Here is a 23,184-nt window from a genome sequence, read left to right on the forward strand (position 1 = left end):
CAAAATCCAAGATTCAGATACTTAAAGCGCATGCTCTTGGAATGACCCTAAAAATGGACAGAAATCCATTTCTGTGAATTGAAAATCAAGTGAGTTTCAAACGCATTTGCTTTCGCCAGTTGAAGTACAGGCGTTTTTCTTCTGGTTTCCTCTCATTCCTGTGACTGCATTGACTCTTCCTCGTCTCGGGCTCTCCCAGGTTCTCTACAGACCCGACGGCCAGCACGACGGGAAGCTGTACTCCACGCACAAGCACTCCATCGAAGTCCCGATCCCCAGGGATGGGGAGTATGTGGTCGAGGTCCGGGCGCACAGCGACGGAGGAGACGGAGTCGTGTCTCAAGTCAAGATTTCAGGTAGGGCGGGGGTCTCACACACGTAGCATTCGGGACGTTTCCAGGGCACATGGATCTCCAAGAGGGGAGGTAAGACGGGTATGCATACCGACAGCAGTGTTTCCTTGCGGAGATGTGGAATGCGTTGGAAGCAGGGAAACCTGATGTGTTTTCCTGGTAAGTCACAAAAGTAAATTTACAAGATGCCACATACTTGGTGATTATTATCTACATATCAGAAGCACAAGTGTTGACTTCCAGTCATAGCATGAACAAGTTCTGGAGAGTCTGTGTTTGGTGATGGATGTGTCAGTTAATTTGATGATGGCAACATGCTATACACATATACCAGATCATTACACATATCCCTTTAATATATTTCACATTTATTTTGTCATAAATGTGTTTTCAAATAAAAAGCACGTTTAAAATATTATAATGTGTAAAAATGGCACCCAATACTAGGCTACTATTTAAAAATATCCAAATATCCTTTGTATTAAAAGGAAATTCACTGGACTATTTGTAGTACATTTCTAACTCCCTTTTCCTTGTCCTGCGTATGTTAATGTAGTAACAAACTACATGTGCCCTTGTCTTTATTGTTTCCCATTTCTTTTGTGGAAACTATTATGGCATTTGATATGTGTGTTTTCTTGAAGGGGTGAATTTGGGGAACTTGTTTTAACTCATAAATTTACATAGTTTCACTTTTGAGGACTTTTTTTTTAACAAACTGCTCAATCTGAAAATTACCACCTGTCTCTCAGGCGCTCGGGGTGTGATGGCCACAATCGTAATTTGACGTTCCGGTGTAAATAGCCTACGTCCACAAGAGCCTCAGACATACTCAGTGTATTTTCCTCTTTCGTTTCCATCCATAACTGACATTTTGTGTTACTTCCAGAATTCCTACTACTTATCTCATCCAACCCTAACTGTACAAAGGAGCTGTAGAATGGACGTTATGAAATGTCAGCTACTTGGGGAATAGTGAGAGTATAGCGTTTTCTTAAGTTAGGACTTACTTGCAAATTGTCAATCATCTGTCATGAGAAAAGCATTTCAATATAAATGGAAATTTTAGGACTTCTTGCAAGTTTAAAGACTCCTAGTACTTTGCTTTGGTATTCATTTCCAAAATATGTAGCTAGTAATGCATTATGTAATAGTAGTTAGTACTGTAAAATATTGCTGGGTGTTAGTGTGGATAAGGACTGTGCCGTTCATTCATTCATTCAACAAATGCACATTAATGCCTACAGTGTGGCAGGCACGGTTCATGTGCTGACCTCTGCATGTTTCCACACACACACACACACACGCACACACCCCGACCTCACCACAATTCTAACGATTCTTATTAGGGTTCCAGTCTTGGTGTCTTAGAGGCCAGTCTGTGCACACTTGGGTCCATTTAAACTAGTAAGACTGTAGAACTCTCTTCCTAGAATGACATCCACCTTCTTCCCCACGGCCTGTAGGGTCCTATTACTCTAGCCCGCCCGACTCTCCCATCTCAGTGCGTGGGTTCCCCATGGTCAGTCGCCCACCTCCGTGTTCCTGAGCGTACAGTGTTGTCCTCACCTTGCAGCACGTCTCCTCGTTCCGCCTGGCAAGGCTCGGATCTCAGCAGAACACATTCACTCTTGTTTGGTTTCTGCTCCAATGCTGCGCTCAGAGAAGCCTTCAACAGCGACAAGTGTAAGGAGCCAAGTAACTCTTCATCATGTATCATAACGCCAGCTAAAATCATCTTATTTATTAAATTATAAGAGGCCTCTTCACGAAGCTCATGGAAATGCATATGATGAAAACATTGCATGCGTTTCCAAAGTCTTTTACACCGAAGTAAACACAACCATTTCCCATGAACTTTGCAAGCACCTTCCTACTTGCCCATTGTCCATCCCCTTCCCTCTCTGACTCAGCCCCAGGGGGTGCGCTCTTGTCTACCTCCTTCACCATTTGAATCCCCAGCACCCTGGGGACCAACTGGCACCCCACGGGGTTTTTTTTTTTTTTAAAGATTTTATTTATTTTATTTGAGAGTTAAGAGTTACAGACAGTGAGAGGGAGAGACAGAGAGAGAGGTCTTCCTTCCGCTGGTTCACTCTCCAAATGGCCGCAATGGCTGGAGCTGCGCTGATCTGAAGCCAGGTGCCAGGAACTTCTTCCGGGTCTCCCACGTGGGCGCAGGGACCCAAGGACTTGGGCCATCCTCCACTGCCTTCCCAGGCCATAGCAGAGAGCTGGATGGGAAGAGGAGCAGCCAGGACTAGAACTGGCACCCATATGGGATGCTGGCGAAGCGGGTGGAGGATTAACCAACTACACCACAGCGCTGGCCCCACCCCACAGGGTTTTAACAAATGACTGTTGAATTAATTTGCATTGGATTTCTGCACAGAGCAAACTTTGGTACCGAGGATAATTTGGCTAGCTTAAAACTATACTTTAGAGCTCTAGAAAATCAACATATTTCTCTGTGGGGCAGGTGACTTGTGTCCTGTCACGTGCCGATCCAGAAATCCGACTCGTGCAAAGATGGACGCTTCACGTTAGACGTATCTTAGAAATTTTCCTGGGCGTGGTGACGTATAGCTCCTCTTCCCTCTGACTGGACGTGCTCTGCTGTCTTCATTAATGACTCCTTAGTGAGTGTTTACAGGGAACATGAAGGCAGAGGCGGCACGGCACGTATGTGGTCACTGATACTGCACCTTCTGTCTCCAATAGCCATGGCACACTGCATATAAAATGTAATTACTTTATTTGCCACCATACTGGATATTTGCTATAAATTTTAGATATCAGTTGATATAAGGATCCTTGACCTTAAGTACGTGAATATCCACGGAGAGCATCTGTCTGCTTCTGTGTGAGTAAGACAATCGCACACCTTGGGTTTTCTTTTCCGTTCCTGACCACAGAGAGCGTGGCCAGGCTGGGCAGGGCTTTAGGGACATTTCCGAGTCCTGACTCCTTTCCCAGGGGAGGACGCAGCCCTGTGAAACCTTTGTGGCGGCTGTGACTGGATGGGGCTTCCTCACTTGAAAAGTCCTGTCCGTGATGGTGGGGACCAAATGCAGCCCGGGAACAAGGCTAGGGGGGTGCATTCCAGGCTGTGCCATAGAGTGACCGAAAGACACTGACGTCCTGGCCCAGGGAGAGGCCGTGGTGGGATCAGGCAGATTCTAAAAGAACCACGCATCTTTCTGTTTGATTTAAAGTTGCTGCATGTTCATTTTATCGACTTCACATCGGCTAATACATCTGTAATTATCCTGATGCCGCCACAGATGATGTAATCTGAACATTTAACCTACTTTTTTTTTTTTTTTGCTAACTCCCAGCTATTAAGTTAAACTATATGACCGAAGCCACAGCCTTAAACACAGTAGTGGAAACCACATTTTGTGCTTTTGCTTTGTCCTCCCCAGCCAGGAACAGAAGAGAAAGGGGTAGGAAACTGCCTTCTTGGTGGTTCTTTTGGGTGTTTAACTCCATAACTGCCATGCAGGCTTCAACAAGGAATGAGAGCATCATGGGGTGCTAGACTTAATTTAATTAAATTAACATGATGCGTTGATATCATCATGTGGTCTTAGTTTCCAGAGCTATACTTCAGTGTTGTAATATGCAGATATTTTCCCCTGGATACAATAAGGCTTACTCCTAAACTGTTACAGATTTTCACAGTCCTTTTGTTCTCTGGTTGCTGCAACAGGCAGTCACTGAACACCTGTCAGGCATTCTGCAGATGACCCATTGTAATAATAGACAAACCTGCCTGCAGCGTGCATTCTCACGGTTATCAGAAAACCCAAGGGGACTGACACCATGGCTCACTTGGTTAATCCTTCGCCCATGGTGCCGGCATCCCATATGGGTGCTGGGTTCTAGTCCCAGCTGCTCTTCTTCCAGTCTAGCTCTTCGTTGTGGCCCTGGAGGGCAGTGGAGGATGGCCCAAGCGGTTGGGCCCCTGTACCTATATGGGGGACCAGGAAGAAGCACCTGGCTCCTGGCTTCAGATTGGCACAGCACGCTGGTTGTAGCAGCCATTTGGGGGGTGAACCAATGGAAGGAAGACCTTTCTCTGTCTCTCTTTCACTATCACTCTACCTGTCAAATACATAAATCAGAAAAAAGAAGACCCGAGGAGCTAGCAGATCATTCATAAGCTTGTTTGGTTGGACAAGAATCCCAAGGCAATGTCAGCAGCTAATGTAACCAGTACGAGAGGTCGAACTGATGTGGGTGGGGTGACGGGGCGTTGCCTCTCAGAAGGTGACGTGCAGGCTGGAATCTAAAGGTGAGGAGTGAGCCATGCAACAGCCGAGGGCAGGAGTGGCCCTGTGGGAGGGGCAGGAAAGAGCAGGTCACGACAGGAAGCTGACCGTGCGACCTGGGCTCTTAATAACCCCATCATGTGCGAAGAGTTTGGAGAGAAGACAGGGCCCAGTTGCAAGGGCCTGGCCTGGACTGCATCTCGCACCGCTCCCCTGCCAACCCAGCTGTCTCCCGCGATTATCCGAACGTGTGCCCCTCCTGAGTGGAGTGGGGAAGCTTCCTTGTGCTCTCTGGAGGTGCCTCATGCCCCCGGAGTTAGCATCCTGTCGGCCATTCTGTAGAGGATACACTGGAATGGAGCGAGAAGGCATGGGTGGGGCTGGCGAGCAGGGAGCAAGGCTGAGTCCTGAGGAGCAGGCAGAGAGAGTCGGTCTTGAGGCTGATTTCAGTGGCTCCCTGCTCTGAGACGCAAAGCAGATGGTGTTTTCCAGGTTCTCCCTCAGAGGGCACGCGTGAAGACGTTGTGCAGCCCAGAGGGCAAGGCGTGCTCGTGTCAGAGTGCTGCTTCCAAAGTCGGTGCAGTGGGAAGACAGCACACCGTGGTAGAAAGGTGGAAAATTCAAGTTGCCTAGACTTGGCGGGGGAAGTGTAAAGGAGATGGTCTAAAGATATAAAGGGGGTGGTCTTTAGACCATCTCCTTTCACACTTTCCCAGGGGAGAGGGTCCCTCTGGGCACTGCTGGCTATGCCGGCTCAGCCTCAGTCTAAACACGACCTGGGATCGGGTAGAGGTGCACATTGAACAAGGCTGACGCTTACCAAGAGCTCTCCCCAGTGGAGCCCAGGTCTCTGACACATTCCATGATGAGCTCAGAGGGCGAAGTCAAGGATGGCTCTGAACCTCTTCCTTTTATCTCCTCTAACACGGAGGTTTCTGTCGTGCAGGGTGAGACATCTCTAACTAGTTGGCTTTGTTTTTTGGTAAGCAGAGGGAAAGAGAGGGGTGTCTCCCATCTGCTGGCTACTCCCCACATTCCGTGGCTTGGTGCAGGGCTGCAGCCAGGAGCGTGGAACTCCACTGAGTGTCACCCGTGGTAGCAGAACTGCACGTTGCATGTGAAATGATGAGTAAGCTCCGTGTTGCAGTTTTCTGTAGCTGCAGAAACCTTCATGGCATCAGAGTTACCCTGAGACACCTCTTCAGTGCTGACCCCTTCGGAGGGGTCAGAAGCATCCTTTGTCCCCAGGGACTTCACTGAACTCACAGGCCATTCATTAACTTCCGGTTTCTCCCAAGGTAAAGGCAGCAAATGAGTGAATTTAAAAATCAGAGTGTCTTTAATTGACCTTTGCATTAACCATCAACACACTGTTTCCCAGATCCTCTTCCTTTGAAATGTCATAGGCAGCGTTGAAATTTGTGACCGTGTCAGGAAAACGCACATGCCAGACAGCAGGCTGGGTTTCGACACACTCCTGGAGTTTTGACACTTACCCACTGCCACATAAATTTGAAAAACATTTTGAAAAGAAAGTAAGTTTGTCATGGTTAAAAGTAAAACCCCAGACGTTTCTCGCAAATACAAGAGGAAACCTTTGATGCCTTAGCCAGAGGGAACAGAACACGGTCAGCCGGGAAGGTGATCCGTCCGCTTGTTGAAATGGCCCACGCGATACACCCTGGGGACCGTCCGCGGTGATTTGTGGAGGAAAGGCTGTGTGTCGGGGCACTTCCCGTGGGGTTAGGCAGGAGCCAGGCCACTCCGTAGACGGCTCCCAGCGTGAGGCCGTGCAGTGCAGCCCTGAGAGTTCAGAGACCCTCTGCAGAAATGAGCTGAGCCCAAGCAAGTGAAAGATTTGTGATTATTGCAAGAGTGGTCATTTCCATCCACACTATGGTCTTTCTTCTGCGGCTCCTACAGCAGTCCCTGCATCCCCAGATCCTGTCTCTTGGGGTTCACCACTCGCACATCGCGGGCTCAGGAACAGCAGGAAGTGGGGAGGCTGCTGTGGGGTAGGGAGGACTCAGGTAGGGTCGGGGTGTTGTCGATTCCAGGGTCCTAGGAAGAGTTGGGGGGTGGAGGTGGGCATAGGTTAATTGGTTCATTTCTTGGGTATTTGGCAGTGACTTGGCTTGGGATGTTTAAATAAAGAACACCATCCACACGGGGCAGTGAGCTGAGGTCTGATTCTACAGTTCTCTGTGATCGTCAATGGTGACGGAAGGTTCTCTCCGGACGTGCTGAGCCTAGAGCAGGGAGCGCCGTGGTCCAGCCTCGGGAATGAATGTTTTCACACTGGATTGGTACGAAGTTTACTGAGGAAATCTGAAAACCCCTGCCCACTGTTGATTGGTGGGGAGACTGAGGTCTCTGTGGAGGGAGGACAGGCAGGAGGACCCCTCTGTCCAGCTCCAGAGCAACCCACCCCTTCACACGCGTGCACACACGTGCACCTCCCTAGACAGCCCTACAGTTTAACGCCCCGTTCTCTCAGCACTGAAGATGTGTCTCGCTGTTCTGTGTTAAACAGGAACGCTGCTCCCCACGCAGGCTAAATCAGGCAGTGTGATCGCTCACCGCAGCAGGGCTTGGGTTGGGGGTGCTCTGGGGGGTATTGTTCCTAATGTGTTACGTACGTCCCTGGCATTGCGATGGTGTCCTTATCCACTGCTGTCCTGCCCCCTGCCCCCACTCAGAGCACCCCCTCGCGACGCCTGTTCTTTTTTTTTTTTTTTTTTTTTTGACAGGCAGAGTGGACAGTGAGAGAGAGAGACAGAGAGAAAGGTCTTCCTTTGCCGTTGGTTCACCCTCCAATGGCCGCCATGCTGATCCGATGGCAGGAGCCAGGTACTTATCCTGGTCTCCCATGGGGTGCAGGGCCCAAGCACTTGGGCCATCCTCCACTGCACTCCCTGGCCACAGCAGAGAGCTGGCCTGGAAGAGGGGCAACCAGGACAGAATCCGGCGCCCCAACTGGGACTAGAACCCAGTGTGCCGGCGCCACTAGGTGGAGGATTAGCCTAGTGAGCCGCGGCGCCAGCTGTGACGCCTGTTCTTTACCGTGGGCACCAGGAGTCCTCCTGGACAGGAGTTTCTTGGGACATTGCTTGTTCTATCTTCACGATAGATGAACCGAACAGCAGACCTCCATCAATGTCAATAGAGAATTGTGCATTTCACTTTAGGAAGCGTGAACGTATGTACAGTGCTTTTTAGTGAAATGTGCCTGGAACACGCGCACACTTAATAAATGTTTGTGATGTTAGCAGGAAGATTAGCCGATGTTGTGGCTGTTTTGGTATTAGTTTTAGTTTCATCCCAATGGTTCCTAATGATATTTCCTTCCCTTTATTTTCTTATTACTTGATCATGCTTTTTGGGTCTTTGTAAACTATCTCAAAGCTGTTTTGGAATGAGGTAGCATATTAGTTGTGAATACATATTTATATTTTGTTCTCCAAAGAACCTGGCCAGATATTTTGATTGAACATTTGTTCATTCTCATTAAGCTAGCAATAAAAATTATTTAAATAAATTACAGTGTCTGAGAAACCAAGATTGGAAATGCCTGAAGAACATTCACTGGTGCTTTAGACTGTAAGACATGGGAGTCAGGTTTCGCATGTATAATTCATAATTAAATGCGACTTAAAAAAGACTTCTTCTACCATTTGAAGTTATAAAGAATGTGTTCTAAATTGCAAGCACCAGTAAAACTTACAGAGAATATGCTTAAAATAAAGTCAGCAGAAGAAGGAAAATAGACATAATTAAAATGAAACACTTGTATGTTTAATATAATGAATTTTATAATAAATGGAGAAACTGGTGCATGTGATTCTAAGATTACAAATGTGTCATAATCCAAGGAGAAACCTAAAACTTAAAGCAAACCAGTTTAATAAAAATTAAAAGTAGAAGAAATAATACCTCTATATTTGAAAAATATAGCCGTCATAATTCTCACATTCTTTGACGTATCAAGTGCTCTAGTGATATTAAATATTCTGAGGTTTTGGAGAAAGACTTGTTTTTTATAAATGAGAAGACCTGTTCTTTGTGCCCTCAAATGGCTGCATAAATCTTCAGACCTATAAATGTACTCTCATGGTTACCTGATACTCAAAACGAATTTTTTTAGTGTTTATTTTTCATCTACCTGAAAGGCAGAGCAAGAACAGTAGAGAGAGACAGAGATCTCCGATCTGTTGGTTTACTCCCCAAATGCCCACACATTGGCTAGGGCCAGGCAATGGCAAAGCCAGGAGCCACGAACTCAAATCAGAGTCTCTCATCTTGGGGGGCCAGGGCCCAATTATTTGGGCCACCATTAGCAGGAAGCTGAATCTAAAGCACAGTAGCCGGGACTCAAACCGGCACACAAATGTGGGATGCTGGTCCCAAGTCTCAGTTTAACACGCTGCATCACAGTGCCACTCCCGGAGTGGACTCTGCAGGAACCCGGCCCTCACACAGCCTTCCCGGGCCTGGGATTCAGCCAGGGTGCAGAGTCAGCCCTGTGCAAGCTGCTCACTGCACCACCCCAGTGACGGTGAGATTGTGTCAGCCACGTTGCTTTGGGCACATCTTTTAGCGTCTCCTTGAAGCGACCTGCCGTGTTTTGCTTTCTTCCTAAGAGTTAAAATGCTTTATCCAAAACGTGTAACTGTTTTTAACGGATTTTAAGTGACTAACATATAGTTAGCTATCATTACCCAAAAGATAATGCTGGCTCACGTTCGTTCAGTTGTTACACTTCTGTGGGACTTTGGGCTCAATTTATAAAAAATAGAGAATCATTGAACTTGAACTTCTCTTACTCTTTTTTATTTATTCCTTTCTCACTTATTTGTCAAATTAATATAATTTGTAACTAAGGTATGAACTCCAGTAACTCTGTTATAATACTTTTAATAAGCGATTTATTTATTATGAAAGAATTAGAAAGAGAGAGGGAAAGACAGAGGGAGGGAGATCTTCCATCTGCTTGTTTACTCCCCCAGATGGCGCAGTGGCCAGAGTTGGGCCAGGACTGGGCCAGGAGCTTCTTCCAATCTCCCTGCATGAATGCAAAGCCCCAAGCACCTGGGTCATCTTCTGTTGCTTTCCCAGGTGCATTAGCAGTGAACTGGATTGCAAGTGCAGCAGCCGAGACTTGAACCGGTGCCCACGTGGGACGCTGGTGTCGCAGTCAGCAGCTTAACCTCTTACAACACCTGGCTGCCGCATTCTCGCTTCCTCCTTGAACAGATCTCTGGTCTTTATAATTAACCTGTGGGCAGGATGAGCCCAAACGAGCCACAGTGCGTCGGGGGCAGTCACGTTACTGGATTTCAGCAGCTCCAGGGCATGGGTTGTGGTTCACGCAGAAGAAGGTCTGCACAGGGTGTTTGCAGTTGTCACGGTGTCTTCAGAGTGCTTGTTCGATGACTTAATTACCCTGACATCACCTTGGAGACTCAGGTCATGGGGTGCCTTTGTGCAAGTCTGAGAAGTTCCCGTTTATGTGTATGAAGTTGAAGACACCGGGTCGCTGTCATTGGTGTATTTTCTATGCAGCTGTGCTGCGTAGGATGTGAACAGTGTGTCCTTGGCTTATCCTTAGCCATTTTTAATTTGGCAAATGCAACATCACAAGTCTTGCGACTAAAGATTAGGCGTGATTCCAGGTAGCGCACTTTTCTCTTATGGCTCCTTCCCCAGGGTAATAACTGTTCTGACCTTTGGACGCTATTTCAAGTAGAGCCCAGCAGAATGTCTGTCTGCTTTCTACAAAATCCATGTTCACAGAGATGCTGATGAAGGATCTCCTTGGACTTGAAGGGGGTTTTCAGGTTTTTGTTCCCTGGCCGTGTGCTGTGGATTAATGAGATGGAAATAAGCATGCAGAAAGAATGAACTGTAACTGATGTTACATCAGATTAGCCTGAAGCAGTGGCTGGGAATCAGTTTACTTCTGCTCAGCCAGCGAGGGCGACTTCTCGCCAGCTTCCCTCTTACGGGATTTCCAGCTCGTGTCTGTCCCTGCGGCAGTGCCGGGCGTTGGCAGGATCCTTGGACTGTGTTCTGCCCCAGAGCTCTCCTACTCCGGGGGGCTCCTTTTCTGCCGCCCCTGCTGCCGTTGGTCTTTGGCTTCCTGGGTGCAGCTGGCCATCACCCAGCCGGGATCTCCGTGGGGGAGGAGGCGTCATTCCCACACCAGGTACCCAGCACAGTCAGCATAGCTTCTCATTCAGCTGAAATTCGTAAACGAGTGTGTGGCCATCACATTTTTCTTTTCTGTTAAAACATAGAGAAGCTCTGTTGAAAAGAGAACAGGATTCCATTTTAATCAGATTCAGATGTTTGCTGCCTACTTAGCCAGAACCTGCGGTGTTTTTGGCTGCACTTTGGGTCGTGTGAGTGTACCTCTCTCAGGAGTGACCTCACGTCTCCTCTCCCCACTCCCTAGACACGCTCTGCCCCTGCTCAGAAAGCAGCTTGGGGCCCCTCTGAGGACCTGGCCCTCTGCTGGGCTGCACAGCCTTCAAATCCGAGTGGTGAAGGCATGGCCAGCGCAGCCCTGATGCCCCCGGCCTGCCGTACGCCATGTCCTGAATCCCTGCTGTGCCAATGCCATGGCGCCTGGCCAGGTGCCTCTCCCTTCCTGACTCTGGTGACAGAATTCTTCTGCATGTGGTCTACAGAGACCACAGATGAATGGCATTCAGGTTTTGACAAATGGAGCGGGTCAGAAAAAAAAACCTCGTAGCTGTAATAACTGGAAGACCTACCAACTGTGAAATACTTATTTGTAATAGCAGTCTCCTCTCCATCTTTGTTACAGTAACACAATTAGGCAAATTACGGTTCTCAGCATTTTATTGATGAAAACACTGAAATTCCGAGTGTTTAAGCACCATGCCCAGCATCAGGCAGAGTGAGGAGCCAGAATTCGAGATTAATCCTAATGCTAAAGCGAGTGCCATGTGCTCTTCATTTTACACTCTGTCCAGATGTGATTTGTTCCAGATGGTAGTTTAAAAAAAAAAAAACACACCTGGAACCGGGACATGGCATGACATTAAAGAAAGACAAAGACTCCCAGGGGTGCCCAGCCTCTCCTGTGTACGTCCACATGTCGCAGGGTAGGCAGTGAACCCCTGGTGACCCGGGGTGAGCTTTGCAACACCCATCTCCAGACCAGGTGTCGTTAGGTGTCTGGGAAGGGCTCTGCTGTCCCCTCTCCTGCCACCTAAGCCAGTGGAATCTGTGTGGTCGTTGAAGGAGGCAGAATTGAAAAAACTCAAAGAGCTTTCTCTTAATTGCCAGGGCTCCATCTGTTCAAGTGGAAAATTAATCTGATTCGGTTACGCCAGAATATCTAAGCACTGAATAAACAAAGTATTAGCTAAGTGTGTCCTTCTAAAGGAATGGCCTCATGGTCCTGGGCCAGAATTACATTCTAAACACATCTCAGCCTAAAATAGGCCATGATCACTACAGAAAGCCAGAAAGGTGTGAAATAACGCTTAAAATAATCAGCTATGCTGCCAGAACTTTCCCAAGAGAAAAAATATCATCAAAGTTCAGTGTGCAGCTAGTTTCTCTTACTGAGTTCTAGTTCCTCTTTGATTTATATTGCAAAACTCACCTGGGACTGGTTAACAAAGTCCCTTGCAAAATATGAAGTATCAGTCAAAGACTGGTTTGTTCTTAAATCTGTGTTGAGTACTTGAGTGGATCATGGCCCCTGAATACCGATATTCGGTGATACACCGATTGGTGTAGGCAACCAGGTGGGGGCTTTAAGGGAAACTAGTTCCATACCTAGTTTTTTTCCAGGAAAGAAAGAGAGATCGTGGTAAACCACAACACAGGGGAAGCTCTAAGCAGGACTTGGTGACAGGACGAAACAAGTTGTAGTCACACAACAAAATGTACTGAGCACCAGTCTGCGCGAGGTGTCACTTGGGACCTGGAAATTGGAAGCTGAGTCAAACGTGGTCTCTGTGGTGGAGACACCCCAACTTCCAGGAGATTGAGGCAGCTGGGGAGTCAGCTGCAGCGTGATCTGTTAGGTGCTGTGGGCGCCAGCACCTGGGAGGGACAGTTAAGCCCACACGTGCTTGTCCCAAAGGACGACACTTGAGTGAATCCCAGAGGGACACTAAGAACGCCCGGGCATACAGGGAGGTGCAGGGGCATTGCAGACGGAAGAACCGGATGTCGACTCTGGGGTATCTGAGAACAGCACTCATTCCAGAAGTCAGGAACGCGGGATACAAAAATGAAGGCAGGGTAGGCACGGCTGGACCACGGGTGCTCTTCAGACTGTGGAAACGTTGTGACTTGGTGTTCCCTCTGTTTTTTCTTTTACTGAAGAAAGAAGCGTTCAGGCTGAGTTCCTAAGGCGGTGGGGCGGTGCTGGTGCTGCCGTGGAGACCAGGCTGATGCACTGCAGGGAAGGAAACGTGGCTGTTGGAGGACTCTGGGTTTCCTGTTATGAATAGTTAGCTGCGTGGTGACATTGGGAGCTGAACCAAGTAGTGCGGACGAGGGAAGACCTGATGCAAGTAGTAACACCAGTGGTGACCGTGGCGGGAGAGAAGCACTCCCACGAGAAAAGCTGAGAAGCCCCAGCTTGGGAACGGAAGGTAGGAGATACGGCAGACGGCAGTGCAGGCAGACAGTGCACGTCACAGACGTGCCGTGGCTCTCAGCGTCCTCTCCCGCTTTCATGACATTTCTCTCCATCCCTAGAAAATTCACTGGAAACTGCTTCAGGTGTACTAGTGTATCATCATTGAGCAGCATCTGGAGATTCCTGTGTATCAGATACAGACGAGAGCTGTAAAGGCAGCAAGAAGAAATCTTAGAGAAAAGGCAGTACTGACTCCAGAAATTTCATAGTGGACTCATTTTAAAAGTAACATCTGGAGGAAGCAAGGATGCTGCAGCCATCGGCTGCCCCAGAGGGCACGGCGTGGACAGCTCTCCATGTGCCAGCTGCCTTCACGAGAGCCCGGGGGCCAGCTAACACAGCACCGTGTCTGCTTCAGTGTAGTGACAAGGAAGGAAGGAACGGCCCGAGTCGTCCCCACCCCGTGAGCACCGCGTGGAGGAGGACGCCTCTCCTTGGGAAGGGGGAGGGAGTTACGCCCACTGCAGACTTGGAACCTGGTCCAGACCTGACGGGGCCCCACAGTCAGCAACTGCAGACTGAGCCTCTGAGCCCACAGCAAAGTGCAGATTCGGTCAGTCCCTGTCAAAATCCTAGTGACATTCTAGAAACACAATCTGAAAATTGTATGAAACCACAAAAAAAGAAGGAAGGGAGGGAAGGAGGGAGGAAAAGACCTCAGAAGGCCAAAGCAATCTTGAGCAAAAAGAACAGGAAGGAACCAATACACAACTCGATTTCAAACTATAATACAAACCTACAGTGATGAAACAGCACGGTATTGGCATGAAAACAGACACAGACCAGTGGAACAAAATGAGAGCCTGGCCTGCAGCCTGCTGGTGTTGAGCAAAGAGGCTGAGATCCTGCTATGGAAGAAGAACCATCAACTCGGCGTGAGTTAAGTGCCTAAGTGTGAGAGCTGAGACTGCACAGCTCCCTGAAGGAAGCACAGGGAGATCCTGTGGGACATTGAAATGGGCAGAGATGTTTCAGTCAGTCCCCAAAAGCGTAGGAAATAAAAACAAACATAGACAAATGGGATTTCATTAAAGGAGACAATCAGCAAAGTGAAGATACAGCAAACAAAATGCAAGAAGATATTTGCAAACTCTACATCTTACAGCATGGTAATAACTTAAACTATAGAGGGAATTCCAGCAAGTCCGTCACAAAGAAAAAAAATCCAACAATGGGCAATTGATCTAAGTCGGCATTTCCCAAAAGAAGACATACAAGGGACCGACAGGTACATGAAAAAGTCCACAACATCCTTAATCATCAGGGAAATGCAAATGAAAACCACAAGATCACCAGGTGGATCAGCTTCTATGAAACAACAAAATATAGCAGGTGCTGGTGAGAATGGGCTGAAAAGGATCACATGCCACGTCTGCGAATGTAATGGGTACAGCCAATCTGGCCAACGGTATGGAGGTTTCTCAAAAAAAAAAGTTAGAAATAAAACTACCTTCTGACTAAGAGTCCCACTTCTGGGCGTACCCAGGGGAATGAAATCAGTCTGTGGAAGAGGCATCTGCGTCCCCATGTGTATATCCACAGAACCCAGGAAATGCAAAGAACCCGAGCTTCCATCGGCTGATGAATGAAGAACGGGAGGCGTGCGTCTACAGTGGAATACGATTCAGCCAGAAAGATGAAGGAATCCTGTATTGTGAAATCAGAGATGGGGCTGGGGGTTCTTGGCGTAAGCGACAGAAGCCAGGCACAGAGACAGGCATCGCATGGCCTCACCCATGGCCATGTCTAAAAAGGCTGCTGTCACAGCACTGAGAGTGGGCTGGTGGTCACCAGGGAGAGGGACAGTGAGGGGAGGGCGTGCAAGGGGACAGGATGCTAAGGTATATGTGAAAAAAGAATTTCTGGTGCCCTCTTCCACTGTGTTATGACTATAGCTACTGATAATGTGCCATAGTTATTTAGTTTCAAAAACGAAAAGAAGAAATGGTCTTAGGTGTTCTCAACATAAACAATGTTAACTGCTTCGAGAGAGAAATATGTTTACTCTGATTAGTACATTACCTATGTATACACATATGGAAACATCATAAACATAAATACATGCACTTTTTATGCATCAGCTAAAAATTTTGAGAAATGACAGTGGAGTGGCTAAAAGTGGCACAACTGGTAGACAAGCTGATGTTCTAAGGACAATTCCCATTCCCATTCTGTGTGTGCGTCCAATGTGTTCCATAGAAGCAGGACAGTTTTTAAAGAAAATCCCAGAGTTCTCGATGGTTACAACACAGCACTTCCCTGCACGTTTTATAAACTCCTTGCAGAAGTGATGAACGCTCACCTATTTATTAACCTCAGAACTTTTGAAAGGGGCTTAAAACTTGAGTGTCTTGCCCATGGGACTGTGGCTTAAGAAGGAGCCCTTTGAACAGAGCAGGAATTCTGAAGAATATTTAAGCAGAAGCAAGGAAATTCTGCGCAGATACAGTGCAAAGGCCTTGGAGCTGTCTGGTGTGGTCTGATGAGAAACTGGACAAGCACCCTCTCTGAGCAGTTCCTCAGAGTGGCCAGGGTGCAGGTGCACCCAGGGCTGCGTGCACTTTCAGACGGCTGCCAAAACAGCTGCGGCACCATTTCTCCTGTGCACCTGCCACCAGAAGCTTCCGCCGGTCTTGATCCTCTGAAGAGCTGCAGGGACTCAGTGGATTTGGGCTGCTGCTTCTGGGAGCTTCTGTGCACGTGGGAAAACAGAGAGGCAGCAGCGCATCCCGGGTGATGGCTGAGGACCCTGGATCCTGCGGCTCAGTCTCCAGGGCCTAACAGACCCTGGGATCTGAATCATGGAAGGAAGAAAATCCTAAATACCCACGTGCGACCTCCAAATCGGTGAATCACTCATTGGTCATTGCTCCAAAGTCAGCCATGAGCCCGAGAGACCCACGGAGACTTCTGGCCCCAGTTTTACCCCAGCAGTTTCTCTGAGTGCCCCTTGACATCAGGAAGAGACTTGGATTCTTAGCGACTGCGTCTGTCACAGTGTCCAGTTCTGTGCTGATTTGCACTCTGAACGCCATACAACGAGGAAGGTGGGCTCGGGGGGTGCTGTGCGTGGTGCAGAGATGGTCGCCAGGTAGCTGGGCGGTGCGGCAGAAAGCCCTGGGCTGAGGCTTAGGTCTGAGCTCAGCACTCGGTTGGGCCTTCCGCTCCGTGGGCAAATGTGAGTAAGGTATTAGTTCCTCATCTGTAGGTGAAGATAACAGAACAGACTCCAGCAGTGCGTTGAGAGAGTTATGTGAAGTCACGTGTTGCAGAGTGTCCTGGGCGGAGTAGGCACTTGTTAAGTGATGACAATAACAAAAACCTTGCACTGAGCACATATTTCCTGAAGACACGTTAGGGTCAAACCCCCAGAAAACAGGCATGACTGAGACAATCTTTTAAAAATGTCTTTTTCATCCATCCTTATTACTCACTGTGTATTTCAGTTTTACAAGGTTTTGGTTAGATGAAAATTTTATTTTACAAAAATGCAGGTTTAACTATAAATTTAGCTTTATTTGCACTGGGATAAGATCAGACACGTAGAGCAGGCATCATCTCGGGTAGACTGGCCACAGGCACGGCAGCTGCTGGTTAGGGACCCGCCAGGAAGCCACGTGGGACTGCGCGTAGCGTCTGCTTTGGGGCTCGGAGCACCGACAGCTGTTCTGTGCTGTCTTCACAGTGCTCCGCTCTTCACGCCTCCTGTTGTAAGCTGGGCAGGTACCCGTCCTCCCTCGGCCTGGAGATTCTTCCTCCTCCCATATTGTTACTGTTCGTAGACATGCACACGCGCTCCTACAAACTCCAACTCCTGCCATTCAGGGAGGCCCGTAAAAAACAGAGCGTGTCTGAGGGGTCAGCCGTGTGCAGCCGGCCTCAGGATGGGGGCCGGGTCCTCGCAGCTCCGTTGTCTCACCTGGGAGCGAGTGTTGTGCGGCCCCATGGCCGTGAGCGTAGGTGCCACACCGGAGCTGAGGTCACGTGTGCACACTCATGAAGGGCTGAGGACTCCGTGGGTTTCATGGGAAGATGCATGGCGGATATTCACAAAGCTCATGGAAATGTGTATTGTGAAAAACTTACCTACGCACAGATTTCAAAATCTCTTGCACTCAATGAAATTTATCTTTGAATTCCGTTTTCCACAAACTCCTTGCAGGCGCTCATACCTGCTTCCCTCTGTGAGGGCTCCTTTCGTTTAGAGGCACTTGTACCTGGCAGGGAACGTGGCTCCCAGGACCAGTTAGTTTCACTCCTCGTCTTTTTTCTCAGTACCCCAGGGCATCATCCAGTCTCCCCCCAGGACACAGGGAGCAGTGGGGGTGGAGGGAGAAGGGCAGCGGACAGTCCTCCTTCACCCCTGGGTGATCCGGACCTGCCGTGAACAGGTGTCTCCCGGAAACTGCCCAGAAGGCTTAGCTGTGTCTCCGCAGGTCCCTCAGCCCTGGCAGCGGGAGGAGCCTCAGCTTTGGCTTGGGGCACAGGGATGTTCCTGGCTCTCCTTCTTGCTTCTTTGTCTCAAAAACTGAGAGAAAGCAAGACAGAAGGAATACCTGAGTCATTGCCTTTCTGAGGCCGGCCAGATGCAGTTGGCAGCTGGCGTCTCAGTCTCTCTGACCTGCATGGGGCTTGAGAGGAGCCGTGCTGACAGCAGTTCCACGGGTTCTGAGAAGTCATGGCTACCACAGTCACAGTGTTCTGTCCGACTGCTGCTTCCAAGCCCAGTTACAAGTATTACCAAGCTGGCTCTGCTTGTCAAATTAATCACGAATAAACGATGAGAATGCTATTGGTTACGGATTGTGTTAGACTTTTTTTTATTTGACAGATACAGTGAGAGAGAGAGAAATGTCTTCCTTCCATTGGTTCACTCCCGAAATGTCCGCCTTGGCTGGCACTGCGCCAGTCTGAAGTCAGGAGCCAGGAGCTTCCTCCTGGTCTCTCATGCAGGTGCAGAGGCCCAAGCACTTGGGCCATCCTCCACTGCCTTCCCCGGGCCACAGCAGAGAGCTGGACGGGAAGAGGAGCAGCTGGGATTTGAACTGGCGCCCACATGGGATGCCGGCCCCACAGGCGGAGGATTAACCAAGTGAGCCATGGCACCGACCCCAAGGATTTTGTTAGCAGTTGGGCATAAAACACATCCTTGAGATCCATTCTCTGCATGTTGTGTGTTCTCCGGAGGAGGACCGGAGACCATGGCCCTGGTCTCTCCTGTCTCAACCCAGACTCGGCATGTCTCCACCAAATACCCATAACATGATACCTTTTAGAAGTGAACACATTAAAGTTCGTATTTCAGAATCACAGTTAATGGATGGTTTTTACTATGCATTTTTTTTGAAAATTAATCTTTATTGACTTTTATATGTTCTTAAAGAAACCATTCACATGTAAAAGTTTGACATTTAATATGAGATTTATTCACACTTTTATTTTACACATAAATTCTTTAATTTGTGGGCAGACATAATTTTTCATTTCGACAGAACTTGCCCATGATTCCAGCCACGACACTGGCACACTGTCAGAAAAGAAAATCAAAGAGAGCCAGACAGAGAAGGCAGCACTGGGCCGATTTCAGTCCCAACATGCACCACCCTTCCTACGTGATTTTGGAAGAATCTGCTGTGAATTTATTAAAATAGTAACCAGAGAATATCTGAGGTCAAGAAATAAAACCTCTTTTCCTAGTGTGACTTGTTTTGTTATAGAACAATTTTACAAATAAAAAATGTGTGCCGTCCAAAGGGTTCATTTCAAAGTCGCATACAATATGCATGTGTCGCTCCCCCTCTTCGTGGAGGAACGACACAGGACCCTGCGCTGTTCTTTCGTCTGCTCGGCCCTCCCCGGGTTTTCTGCTGGTTCTTCCCGGGTTGGCTACCATCCCTTCCACCTCCGTGGAAGGGCGGTTCCCCCTGCCACATTCCCCACTTCCGCAGGGGAGCGGCACACCGCTGGCCGGCTCTCTCGGGGGCTGCACAGGTGTTCCCCTTAGATGTTCCCCTTAGATGTTCCTGGTGCATGCCGTCTCTCTCCTCCTTTATAGTCCTCCTCTGCCAATCCCAACTCGGCTGCCCACACGCCGAGTATGCTACTCTCCTCCAATCAGGAGCAGGTCCTGCTGTTTATTGGCTGAACTGGAGGCAGCTGTGTAGAAGCTGTTTTCTTCTCTCCCAGCGCCATATTGTGGGAGAGCAGATGCATAGAATAAGTCTTAATTCCAGTAACAGTCTAGTCCGAGTTGCTCCCCACATGCATATACAGGCCACATTTTGCTGCTCAACAGGGATCACAACACACTGAATTCCTGATGAAATACCCCTTGCCCACCACTGCCAGCTTCGTCCTGACACGGCTTTTTGTACTATGCTAATTAAAAATGAGAGGGAATCAGAACATTTTCAGGTACTGGGTACACTCAGAATTTGTTCTTGGTCTGAGTTTCATAAAAACCACTGGAGAGACTCGACAGATTTGCATTTCTTCCTGATACAAGAAATTTTCTAAAAATCTGTAATTATAAAACAGGTTTGCTTTTTATAAAGAAATGGCTGCCGGCGCCGCGGCTCACTAGGCTAATCCTCCGCCTAGCGGCGCCAGCACACCGGGTTCTAGTCCCGGTCGGGGCACTGGATTCTGTCCCGGTTGCCCCTCTTCCAGGCCAGCTCTCTGCTGTGGCCAGGGAGTGCAGTGGAGGATGGCCCAGGTGCTTGGGCCCTGCACCCCATGGGAGACCAGGAGAAGCACCTGGCTCCTGCCTTCGGATCAGCGCAGTGCGCCGGCCGCGGCAGCCATTGGAGGGTGAACCAACGGCAAAGGAAGACCTTTCTCTCTGTCTCTCTCTCACTGTCCACTCTGCCTGTCAAAAATAAAAAAATAAATAAAAAAATAAAGAAATGGCTAATACTTTTTCATGGCTGGGTCTTATTTAGAGATGATAAAATTTCAGTCTGGACCCTGTGTTCCTGGAGGGTGGGAGAAGTGGCAAAGTGTGATCATGGACATCTGGCCAGCCCTGGGGTTTCGAGGAGCTGCAGAGCCCTGCTAACAGGCAGCCCAGCTGTGGCCGTTTCCTTTCTTGCCGTCCTGTCAGTTTCAAAGAAAAGAGGTCTCAGGAGCTGCAGGTAGCAGCTGACATCAGTGTGTCATTGCAATTATCTTACGCCAAGTACTTGCCAGGTGAATGCGTGGCTCATACAGATTCTCTAGCTTTACTGCAGGGGTGAGGTCTTCAGTGGGACCACGATTCTGGGTTCCATTTCCTGAATCCGTGGGACTGTGTAGTACACCGATTCTTCCCGTGGGTCCTGACCGCGGGACCGGCTCATTCCCGAAACGCAGTTCCAACAGCAGCTGATTCCTCCTGGACGGCAGCACGTCACTTCTTGCCTTGCGGAAGCTCAGGAGTTCCTGATCGTCTCGGAGCTTAGTCATGGCCTCTGTGAGCGCTGGGGAGCCTCCGTCACACCTGCAGAGGTGGACAGCTTCATCTTGCTCTTCGTACCACGTGTTCCACGTCCCCACCAAAGCACGAGGGCAGTGGCTGTCTTCGTGAGTCTTGGCAGTACCTGTGGACCACCTTCACTGTATGCATCTAGGCCTTCTGGTTTAGCATTGTGAAACCGAAATTGTAAAGGCCGCTCTTGCTTTTTGGCCAGGAGTGAGCACTTTTCTTGGATCAACTTTGCAGACAAACAAGAGTGTTAACCAGCTGTCTTCTGGAGGTCTGTTACTGGAAGATGTCCATCTCCGGAGCCTGGCTAGGGGCTACAAGGGGCGGCCTGCTGGAGGAGGCCTGCGGCCGAGGCTGCTCTGCAGGCGCCCAGCACTCACGCCGCCATCTTGCTTTGGCGTCTCTGCTCCCACCCTACTACGCGTTTTTGACCAATTTTTTTCCACTCAATTGTCAAAAAGACCTTAGCATGTAAGTGTTACGGCCCCCTTGTTACAGATAAGGAATGGACTTTGGAGGGTTTAAGTACCTCTCTCAGAGGTCACACATCCAAGTGCGTGGCAACAGTATTCACATAGAGTTCATTTTGCCTCACATCTCATGCTGTTGTGAAAATGCTAGCGTTTATATCTACAGAAGGTAAGTCAGTTTTCAAAGTCCTCATAAATGCAGTCTTACGTACCCCAAAAATAGTGTAAACATTGGGTTCTCGAGCCTGTGTTTGTTGGCCCACAAACTGGCCAGGAGGCCTTTGGAAATCGGGCCTGCCTTGTCCAGCAAGTCCTCGGCCATCTGTCTACTACAAGTTCTCAGAGAGGAAATGCATCCTGGCAACTGGGCGCGACAGGGCGGGGCCAGAGGCAGCCGCCAGGAGCAGACACACTGCAGGCCATGCTGCCAGCGAACCACGTAGCTCCGCCCAAAAAAGAAAAAACCTGTTTGGCTTGGCGTGGGTGCCAAGTGTGGGTACAGAGCTGCCAAACGAGGAGCGGCGAGATCAGTGGGTTCCACTTACTGAAAAGCCCACCCAAGCCACTCTCACTTACGTGATCAAACTCATAATGTATATTTATAAACAAACATCAACTTTGATTATCGCACATGAGAGGAAATATAACAAATACGTTTGCAAATGATATGGCTCAGTGCTTGATAATCTAAAGTATATTATGGTTTGCTTACAATCACACTCCTCGCCATAGCAGGACCCCAAGACCTAGAATATTGGACCCTGTCATTCTACAGAAGGAAAATCCACATCCATGTCTTGAGCCTGGATAATTCTCTTTTGCCCAAAGTGATGTAACTAGCTACTGACAGAACGGGCAGTAACTCTTACGATTCTTTCTTCTCTGTATAGCTTAGTATTTTTGCTATCTCAAAGAGAGGCTTTAGGAGTAAAATCACCCAAAATAAAATAAACAGCCAGTACATAAACCCTGTAATAAATTAGAAATCCCATAACAGAACCCCATCAAATGTAAAAAATTTTCTGTACCTTTAAGTTAATATCCATTTTATTTTCTGTTTTTTCCCTTCTATTCTAGAAACTCATAAAATCAACTAGGATGAAAATTTATTTTATCACTTTGTCAAATTCAGGACGTTATTGTTTGCAATAATTTTGATTTAAAGTTGATCTGAAATTGACAACTGGGGTGAACATTTGCCACACTTGGGGTTTATTAGGTCACTGCTGGGTTCATGGTTCTTAGCAGACCTGGCCCAGCCCTGGATGCTTGGGCATTTGGGGAGTGAACCAGTGGATGGCTGATCTCTCTACGTCTGTCTCTCTTCCTTTCAAAAAAATTAAATAAAATTTAAAACCGTGTGGGCATTTTTTCCCTAGGAAAACTGTTAGAAGCAAGTCCAAGTAAAAAGAGTTGTTGTTTAATTATCTTTAACTGTGTGACTTTATGATACATATTTACTCTTAATTGACAAATTGTAATTCTGTGTATTTGTGGGGCACAAAGTGATGTTTTAATTTATGTATACATTGTGCAAGATTTAATCCAATTAATTAACATCCTTCATCACCTCACACTTACCTTTTCTTACCCTAAGGATGTGAAATATCTATTCTCTTAGCAATTCTGTAATTCTTGGTTTTAGGATTTATTGGAAAGGCAGAGTCACAGAGAAAGAGGAAGAGATTGACAGACAGACGTATCTTCCATCTGTTGTTTCACTCCATAAATGGTTGCAGTGGTCAGGGCAGGGCTAGGCCTAAGCCAGAAGCCAGGAGCTTCTTCCTGGTTTTCCACGTGGGTGCAGGGGCCCAGGCACCTTGGCCGTCCTCTGCTGCTTTCCCAGGTGCTTTAGCAGGGAGCTGGACCAGGGGTGGAGCATCTGGGACTCAAACCAGCACCTAAACAGGACGGAGGTGCTGCAGGCAGTGGCTTTTCC

The 23,184-nt window shown here is 48.3% G+C and overlaps 1 protein-coding gene and 1 pseudogene across 4 annotated transcripts in view; one reads left to right on the forward strand and one right to left on the reverse strand.

Annotated features, from left to right (window-relative positions):
* Window positions 1–23,184, forward strand: part of CNTN1 (contactin 1) — a 379,791-nt gene that overhangs the window by 340,619 nt on the left and 15,988 nt on the right. For all 4 annotated transcript variants that reach the window (XM_051850934.2, XM_051850935.2, XM_070049666.1 and 1 more), the window contains one exon: window positions 200–356. In XM_051850934.2, coding sequence (XP_051706894.1) covers window positions 200–356 — 157 coding nt within the window. The remainder of the gene's footprint in view (window positions 1–199; window positions 357–23,184) is intronic.
* LOC103348948 (protein NipSnap homolog 2 pseudogene) lies at window positions 17,732–21,163 on the reverse strand (annotated as a pseudogene).

The sequence above is a fragment of the Oryctolagus cuniculus genome, chromosome 9 (assembly GCF_964237555.1).
Source record: "Oryctolagus cuniculus chromosome 9, mOryCun1.1, whole genome shotgun sequence".
NCBI classification, from domain to species: domain Eukaryota; kingdom Metazoa; phylum Chordata; class Mammalia; order Lagomorpha; family Leporidae; genus Oryctolagus; species Oryctolagus cuniculus.